At 36.1% G+C, this 9678-nt stretch overlaps 1 protein-coding gene across 2 annotated transcripts; it reads left to right on the top strand.

Annotated features, from left to right (window-relative positions):
• The first annotated feature begins 1535 nt into the window (after positions 1-1535).
• On the top strand, positions 1536-9154 carry LOC149232136 (DNA-directed RNA polymerases II, IV and V subunit 9A-like). 2 transcript variants are annotated; one of them, XM_089376435.1, is made up of 5 exons: positions 1536-1727; positions 1881-1956; positions 2209-2367; positions 8421-8532; positions 8720-9154. In XM_089376435.1, the coding sequence occupies exons 1-4, from the start codon at positions 1699-1701 to the stop codon at positions 8526-8528; spliced, it is 372 nt and encodes a 123-aa protein (XP_089232561.1). In that variant the 5' UTR covers positions 1536-1698; the 3' UTR covers positions 8529-8532; positions 8720-9154. The 2 variants fall into 2 exon arrangements, with proteins under 2 accessions (XP_089232561.1, XP_089232562.1); XM_089376436.1 differs by having other exon boundaries at positions 1547-1727; positions 8414-8532.
• Positions 9155-9678: the final 524 nt, after the last annotated feature.

The raw sequence follows: 9678 nt of genomic DNA, 5'->3' as shown, positions 1-9678 counted from the left end.
TGGACGACTGGTACCTTCTTTCTCTTGGTATTATGTAGCTTTTAAATTAAGTGTTAGAGCGACATATTCTAAATTGTTCCTTTTGTATCAATGCTTCAATCGAATCCGAATCCAAGTAGTTCCTTTTGTATCAAGACAAAGCTTGTTAAATGTTTTTAAATTTACCAAATCTAAATCCAAATTTAACATTTGAAAAACACCCACATTCTCTTCCACTGGACCTCAAATAAGGTATTGCACAAATTTTCCCTTTACAGGTTTAAAATCACTGGTTATGAAATGCAACCTCCTATTTCAACATCACTTCTTCTGCACCCTACAAGCTTAACAAATTATTATTATCGAAATTTGATGGTCTATGGCAATAATTTCGCATATGGAGCGACTGGAGTGACACTTATGCACTCTGCACAATGTATCAACATTATGGAGATTAACAATAAAACTTAGATTGATACATTGTGCGGAGTGCAAGCTTTCTTCCTCCACACTTTCACACACCACACAATGTATAACATTGGGTGTGGGGGAGATAATATGCAAATATCAAATAATGACAAAAAAGGCAGCACTGCTTTAATCAATTAATTAGTAGTAGAGGAAGAGATTATGCTCCTTTGCAACTATTAATCTTGTTAATCATGATTTGAAATTTTTTTAGATAATTTCATCACCATTTTCACTAAAATAAATAATTTTAATGTGTTATGGATAAATTCTTTCATTTTACCCACTTTTTATAACTTCTATAGTTGTACTCAATTTTTTTATTTCAATTTATTTTGTTTACTTATAATTAAAAAAAACCTATCAAAATCATATATTCTCACCCTAAAACTCTATTAAAAATAGAATGCTTTTTCCTTCGCCCTTAAATTCCATTAACTTTGATTTGGGGAAATTTTGGGTAATTTTAAGGTCGTTTTCGATAAAATAATTTTTATGAGTAATTTCATCTTCATTTTGGCTAAAATAATTTTTGTGGGTAATTTATTTTAATAATATAATGTGTTTGTTGTTTCCAAATTAACCAATTACAAATTAGATAGCTGGTTGGCTTCTAACAAGCTTAGATCCATTCTAATTTTGGATATATCAAGTGCCCAAAGGGATCAAATCTCTTCATTCTAAAAGGGGTTTGCATATAAAGAGATTTGATCGATCAAATCTCTTCCTTCTAAAAGAGGTCTGCATATAAAGGGATTTGATCCCTTTCGACCCTTGATAAATGTGTAACTAAGATGGATCTAGATTGATCTAATTCCACATAAATAAATACCACAAATCCCTAATTAAAATAGATCTAAACTAATTTAATTTCCCCTTTTAAATAAAACCATATTTCACACAAACACATACTATAAATTCTCACTCTTATAAATTAATCTATTTTTATTCTTATAAACTATTATTATTTTATTATACTTAGTATTTATTTAATTTATTTTTATATGATTTAACGTTACATGACACCATCTTTATTATTTACCGTACAAATTGTGATCTACTTACTTTCATGGCTATCTCAGCGTACAAATATCTACTATCTACTTTGAGTTTCCACAGTACTCACCATTTCAGCACGGCACGCGAGTTTCCATAGTACTCACCATTTCAACACGGGAGCGCACGCGAGTAAGAATACCAAGCTATCTTAAACGTTGCAGAGGTTTTCACAGGTATCCACAAGCAGCAACCATGAGTACCATGAAGTTTTGCAGAGAATGGTACCCACTTGACTCGTTCACTCTCATATTTCTTCAATTTTGTTTAAACGAGACATATAATGCATGCAGTAGCTGGGATCAGTATGCTGAAATGTAGCAATGGGCCGAAGTATTTTCTGTTTATATTCACAGCCTCTGACTGTATTTGTGTAGCAATAACATATTGTATCCAAAGGAAGACAGAGAAAACAAGATTCTCCTGTATGCCTGCCGAAACTGCGATCATCAGGTCAGTTATAAGACAAGCTTTTACCTTAGGCTATGGTGTGGCTTACCCAGACTTTAGAGGTTTGACATTAAATGAAATGTTGGCATTGATTTTTTTTTTATTGCCTCTTCCCCGTTTGGAGTGTTATTATGCAATTTAGCCAGCTTACGACATTCGCCCCGCATGAGCTAGTCCAGTAGGGGCGAAACGCGGATTTAGGTATTTGAGTTTTGGTGGAATAAAAGACTCACACCTTTGTGGGATTTTGTACAGGAGATTGCAGAAAGCAATTGTGTGTACAGAAATGAGATTCATCATGCGGCAGGTGAGCGCACACAGATTTTACAGGACGTGGCTTCAGATCCCACACTTCCACGCACTAAAACCGTGCGATGTGTTGTGTGCAATCACGGGGAGGCTGTATTCTTCCAGGTCAGCCTGTTTAGCACATATCTTCTTTCTTTGCCCTTTTATTCGAAGAGCTCAGAGATATTGCATGTTACAGAAACATCAAGTAGCCGAAGAGATTGAATATCTGTTTGTCATAGGTTTCAGCCCCTAGGTTGATGTTAAAACATCCATTGTCTTTTCATCATGGTTTTCTAATTGCATATCTCACTACTACAATGGCATATCCATGCCGGGAATTTTGTTCCATATTAATACTGTCCTTGACTTGCTTCTGGCTTAGCCAGGGTTAACATAATGGAACTAGCTCTAGTGGTGTATTTGGCAGGATAAAGTTGCTATTGCTTCGCATACAGTGGCATATTCCACGGCGGGGATTTCGTTCCGCGCTAATACTGTCTTCCTGCTTCTACTTTAACTAGGGTTAATATAATCAAGCTAGCTATAGTGATGTATTTGTGTGGCTAAGTTATTGCTTCATTTTTATGTGCCAATTGCTTTTCACAGAAGTCTTTAATATAAGGTGAATTGTATTTGAAAGGAGAGGAAGGTGAAGTGGTATCGATTTTATAGTGCGCAAAGCAGTAGTGGCAGTTATGCAATATAAACCTAATAAATAAATTAATTATAATTACATTTAAAGGATGTACAAATTAATTTCTGGGTTGGAAGCCAGCATGAAGATTGAAACCGTGCACATCAATAGCATGTTCCATGGGATATTAACTGATCAGGGGTCGATGTTTCAAGCATTTACCAAATCAAGGAACCTTGGTTCATATGAAACTCATGATTCCAGTGACTGAAAAAGGCAGGAGGAAAACCGGATTCTCCTCATCAGTTGAGCAGATTAGCAGGTGCCACAATATAAGATTAAGTTGTGTTGCAAACTTTGATTTTACAAGAAAGTTCTCAACCAAGGCTTATGATTGTGTTAGATTTTATTGGAACGGGATGAAATATCTTTTGACATATACAATATGTTGTGTAAATTCTGAATCCCAAACTCCAAGTGTTCTTGCAAATGCTAGAGCCTTTGTTGATCATGGCAACACTTGTACTCTTAACTTAGGCAGCATACTTCTACAACTAACATTCTTGCTATATGCAATGGCATTAATATGAGCTAAACTCAGCTAATAAACTGATGCACTACAACACAGATCAACTCAGGTTTTGCCTCAAAATTCTAGTACATACTTGACAAGAGCCCTTACACTGTGATGGCATTAGCAACTTCGAAATAACACTTCACATATCTTTCAGTATGATGCAATAAAAGGAAATATCCAAAATTTCAATCAACTGGTCTTGGCATAAGTGTATAGAACTCATTTGGTCCATCTCTTTTAGTAGGCCTTATCTTGCCTGAAATCCTAACTCAAGACTCTGGTGATGCCATTACTTGTTAAAACTACAGAACGGCAGGTGTAGGACCTTATAATATCTTCCAACAGAACATGGACTCCTCTGCATATGAGATGAGGCTGTCAACAAAATCAATCAAGGAATCTTCCATCTAGTCCAAGCAAATGTAAAGTGATTCAATATAGCCTTTGCAAGGCTTGTAATCTGCCCAATGTCATGTCAACAAAAAAAATATTGCTTAATAAGATGTTTCAATATCTTCCATAGAAATCTTCCAAAGTAAACTTGCTCCCCCAGACAATCTTCAATTTGCATGAGCATTTGAAAGAATTTGATTCCAAACGATATGACTGCAGAATCAAAATCAATTAAACTTGTTTAGGATCCTACTTCAAGGTTTTGGTTCTTGTAAGACAACATATTTGATAGCAAGCCCCACACAGTCCTTTGGTCCAGCAACTCAGGTTTTAGACTTCTCTCAATTCATTTTTGAAAGGTATATAACATAGCAATGAACAACAACTTCCCAATGAGAGATGGATGGAGCTTTCATAACATCAAAAACGTTCACTAAAAGTATACCAAACTAACTCAACACTTTCTAGACTGACCTGGGTTTGAAAATTCTGTCCACAGTTTTTGTTTATAGAGATGATTGCTCTTGTACCTTTCAAACTAAGTGGCCTGGCCTCTTCAAACAATTGTATCTATAGCAGCAATTTGTCCTTTACAAGGAGAATCTTCAATTCTGAAAGTGACTCAATCTTTACAAGAGAATTTTTGATCTCCGAAAACGATGAGGAACTCTACCTCCTTTTCATTGTAGACTTACAAGCAGCCCTTGAATGTTAACACAGAGACTTCTTTTATACAAGATTGATCCTTCTTTAATTATGACAGTGATCATCTTCAAGATAGCATTCTGCTTTTGTAATACAAGGCAATCATATCACTCTTCAGGTTGCCAATTTCTGTACAAGTGTATTTCATAGTCAACTAGCCTCACTGGTTTATTCATAGCATTTAAAAGGAATGTTTAAGATCCATAGCTCCTAATCAAACCAGGTCCTAAATCGGCATTCCCTTGACAGAAATATGATCCACAGTAGACTTGCGTTTCAGGGGGGGGGGGGGGGGGGAGGATACCTCAGAGATATAATGCCACGGAAAATTCTGATCCTTTGTAGTACTTCGTATGCCACTGAAGTTCGTATGCTACAGAAGTTCGTATGCTACAGAAGTTATGTCACCTTCCTGTAGCTTGCATTGCACAGATAAGAAATGTCTTGTATCCTTTTTCTTCACATAGGTTGCCACAGAGATAGATATAACTCCAAATTGGATGCCAAATTTAGTGAACTTGGATTGCTCTTGAGTTTTGTAGAGATTATCCCTTGCAACGATACTGTACTCATTACAGGGATTAGGCCTAAAATATAGATAGAACGTACAGTATGTTTAGACCAGAAACATGCACGGATATTGTTCTTCCTTTATTGATGAGCTCGGATATATGCTTCAGATTTTGACTATTGCTATAAGACACAGAATCTAGTGAAGTACTTGTTAAAGAGTTGAGTATTGATGAGTGAGAGTCAGAATCCTTCAATGATGTCAAAAGAGAGAGAGATAGTTGCTGCAATTATCATTTTCAAAAGTAAGTGATGACTGCTGCTTCAAGTCTTCTTCTTTTGCTTTGATAGAAAGATATGTAACTGCTGTAATGATATCTTCGAGTATAACTGGTACAGTGGATTCTCCAAATAAGCCAACAACATTTGATCTTCAACCTGTCTTCCTTTTACCTTAAGCTCTGATACCATGTTGAGAAATCAAGATGCTTGAGATTAAGTTAGATTTCTCTTATCTTTGATAATTACTTGTGAATGTTTGTTGGCTTCTTAGTGAATTTAATGTTCTCTTCATCAAGAAATTACCAAAATGTACAAAAACATAAAGATCACAAGAGACAAAGAACGCAAGAAATTAGGCTCCAAGCCAAGGCAAAAACCCCACAAGGGGGAAACCATAAGAAAACCCTCTTCTTATAGAATCAGATCAAATTGAGATATCCAAGACAGAAGACCAGGCCCAAGACTGCCACAAAGACCCAAGTCAACCCTCCTTTATTCCATCTTCAACACTTCATAGTCAACAGAAGTCAGCACTGGTCAAATCTCAGAAATCTGGTCATCTCATCAAATTTCTGCCCCTGAAATTTCAGGCCTGCAATACCACAGAAATTACCTCAGAAAACTCGCACGTGTAGGGCACAAATTAGCTTGTCTTCTCTCTCCTTTGACTGTCCTTTCTTTCCTTTTACTTCGGCTCTTATCTTCTTTTTCTTGGTCGATGTGTGTGAGTGAGTGTTCAAATGAGGTCGAGCTACCTTCTATTTATACATTTCTGGATGGACAAAAAAGTGCCTCTCTAGGCCAACTTGTCCAAGGAGGGCCAAGTGGACTTGTGGATGACAAATTGACTTCTTGACTCAATACAAAATTATTTTTCTTTTTCTTACAAGAAGTCCAAATGGGATTTTGATTCAATTACATTTCCTTGACTCATAATATTTTTTTTTCGAGTCAAATGATTCTACAAGCATGAAAAACATGCTTTGACTAAAAATAAAAATAACCATAATAATAATTTCTTTTTCTTCTTTTGATACAAGTACAGTGATAATTATGAAGACCAAACCGAGTTACATTTCCAACAAACATAACTTAGAAGTGATCCGAATTGATGCCCAAATGGAGAGGACAAATGCCAATATATAGATGGAATTAGCTGAATGGACGTGTCCCTTCACTGGGGCCGACATGAAGTCGACCTTAGATTTGGAGGCAAAGATTCAAAAATTTAAAATTTAATTTTTTCTTCTTTTGAAGTAGACTTGGAATCCACATATATATTTATCATTTCTTGTTTATTTGGAGGGATAAAACTTGATTGTGAAGACCGACCATAGTTACAAAATTCAACAATTGGTCATTTTACAAAGAATTGGTAAAGCTTGTCAAAATGAACATGGTATTGTGAATTAGCACTGAAACTGAATAAGAAATAGGGTTCAGCACCTTAATATCAACTGAGCATGTAATGCCATTTGTGAAACACACCTACAACGAGCCTTAGTAGCCTATGGAACAGGCAAAAAGAATTAGTTTTTTCAGCATGGAAAGGCAGTCTAGGAAGATTGACACATGGAGTTGCTAGCGCTGTATGGATCTCTTTGTTGTGAAATCTCATGAAAATTCAGTCACGAATATTCAAGGTCATAAATGATGTAAGACAACTAAGGGATGTCATAGATGGCAAGAAAGGATTTTGTACTCTTTACCGATAATATTAAGTAATGGAGGGTTAGGTTTTACACCTGTAACCTAAGAATTTTGTGATATGATCTTTGATTGATAATTTTCCCTGCCTTGGATTTGGCAACATCGATGAGGCTAAAGATTTCCTTTCTTCATTGCCAAATCCAAATTAAAAGGTTGTTTTGTTTACATTATTGTATGTCTTCTGAAAATGTTCTGGAATGATAACCAGAAACCAAACTGGTGATGCACATTTATTAACTGCAGTCTCAATGCTTAGCGCTAACAAGCATCTCTATGACCCATATTTATTGCCGGTATAATAGCAGATAATGCAGAATAGGTCATTAAGTTAAAAATATGAATTTTGACGCTGTGTAATTAGGGAACATTGTAGAATGGATTAATCAAAAGATAATTATCAAGCAGGCCATTGGAAGATGGACATGAATCTCAGCACTACAGGATGCTGACTTTCGTTATGCAGGTGTGGTTGGCAATGCTAGAGAAAGCTGGAGAATAAAGACACTATTTTTTTTTTTCCAAAAGCTCCTCCTCTGGAGGGTTTCTTTCCCAATTACTCCTCTACCAAAGTTGGTTCTCCTCTTCACAGGCATTCCAGACTAGTCTCTCCCTCGCGTCTTTCTCCTTTTCTGTTGTCGTATGCATTTTGTTGTATGCATGTTTTCTCTATTACTTTCTTGTTGTTTTGTCACACTGTTGTGCACGTTTTTTGTTTTCCTTGACATTCATTCCTTTCCCGTTCACTTTCATGTTGACCTTTCTTTTTCTCCCCAACACTATTCTTTCTCTCAATCCATGGGTAATGGATTAGGATGGCATTGCCCTTCCCCGATGTTGCCCATTTAGGGACTTCAATGCCCATAAGTGCAGGCAATCGTGTTCAAGATGGTAAGTAAGGGCTTTAATGTGACGGTTTTGGCCTGTTCGTGACACACCACAAGCAATCTCCCCCCATAACTCTAAATTTAGTGATTTATTCAATTTTTTTCGTGAATTTGGTAATTCATTTCAAAATTTTAATGTGTTAATCATTTGAATGCATTGAAGCTCCCCTGGGACTTCATTTGAAAGCTGAGCAGTATGCCTTCATGTTAATCTTGCTAAGAAATTTTTTAGATCTTAGCTATCATCAACTGACCAACCTTGGAGCATATGTATTCAAGGCAGCTAAGCAGGTTCTCAGAGCGTCCCTTGACAAGTCCTTAAAATCATAGTGTGTATTTTGGCTAAAGATGGGACAACGCTACTTCTTGATCCACCCACGTATTTCATTTCAAGTAATTTGTGTTTTGGTTCTGCCTCATTTTTCAATAAATGTTCACTATGGAGGTTAATCATAATTGAATTGCTTTCTGCAGGCTACAGCTAGAGGAGAGGAAGGCATGGCTTTGTTTTTTGTTTGTTGCAATCCAAACTGTGGTTATCGATGGAGAGATTGAGCAATTTACCGGAGTAGCGAGAATGCCGAATTAAAGGGGTATGTTTTGACCTGGATTCTATATTTATTTTTAGATTTGGTTATATGCGAATTTGGAGATAGCACCTTTGTGTAAATTTGAATATAACCATTTAGCATTTAGCATTAGGCGCTTGGCATTTACATGCTTTGTTTCTTGTGATTCTTCTTGTATAGAAGAGATGATTTTGTTGGCCTTTGTTTCCAGGTCCATATTCAAGCAAAGGTTCCTTTACATGACTGTGTTTTGGAAGTGTTTACGGAACAATCATCTCATAAATTTTGGTAATACATGACAGAAGTTTATAGCATCCATTTGGGATGGTAGTTTCATTGAGGTATAGTAAACACTACACTGGATGGTTCGAAATGCCTCGACAATAAACTCTGATGTGATTAATACTGAAAGATGTCTTAACATTCATAAAAATGGATCACAGAAGCCTAAATTCAGAAAATACACTAGTCTTGTGTTCCCACCCACTTTTGAGAGAGGCCAGGAGGTCTTTTGTGAATCACTGATAACTTTCTGAGTGGTACCTAATGAAATATTTGCACATCCTGAATGTATACTCAATTGATCTTACTTGTGGATCGTACTGTTAATAACCACAATAGCAATTTGTTCCTAATTACTCGTTTATTTTCAAGTGATATATACTGCAATATTTGTCCTGTGCAAATTACTGAGTTATTAATCTTGTCCATGAATATTGAGATGTGTCTGGCAGGGTGGTCAAATTTATTAGTAAGATGGCTTAGCATCAGAAAATGTACTTTTGATGGCTTCTACGTAGATAATGAATTATACTGTTTCTAACAAAGCATGCTGATATCGAAGTTGTTTCTAATTGTGATGGTCTCAAGTATACCTCAGCTTGTAAGTTAAAAGAATTTCTGTTTTGAACAGTTGAAATGTTTTTGTCATCTCTCTCTATATGTATCTCCCGGGCTTTGGTGGATGGTGAATAGTATCCAGAAGTACCAATGGGTATTTTAGTGTGTTATTATTTTTTTTTTTTTTTTAACATGATCGGATACTCATATATTATAAAAAACTGATGGGACCAAGTCCTGTTACATCTGGGAAGAGAAGAGAAAGAGAAGAAGGAGGATTCCAAAATGGGTTTGCAGACCCTGGCTCCTTGTTGCTTGAGTTGAAATACA

The sequence above is a fragment of the Pinus tabuliformis genome, chromosome J (assembly GCF_031772625.1).
Source record: "Pinus tabuliformis cultivar Carrire ecotype Pingquan chromosome J, CPIR1, whole genome shotgun sequence".
NCBI classification, from domain to species: domain Eukaryota; kingdom Viridiplantae; phylum Streptophyta; class Pinopsida; order Pinales; family Pinaceae; genus Pinus; species Pinus tabuliformis.
Note: the sequence above shows the minus strand (reverse complement) of the source record. Positions and strands in the feature narration are given on the sequence as shown.

Coding starts and splice junctions, on each gene's coding strand:
- LOC149232136 (XM_089376435.1), top strand. CDS start 1,699: ATGAGTACCATGAAGTTTTGCAGAGAATG. Junction 1,728..1,880: donor ATGAAGTTTTGCAGAGAATG/GTACCCACTTGA, acceptor GTATTTGTGTAG/CAATAACATATTGTATCCAA. Junction 1,957..2,208: donor GCCGAAACTGCGATCATCAG/GTCAGTTATAAG, acceptor GATTTTGTACAG/GAGATTGCAGAAAGCAATTG.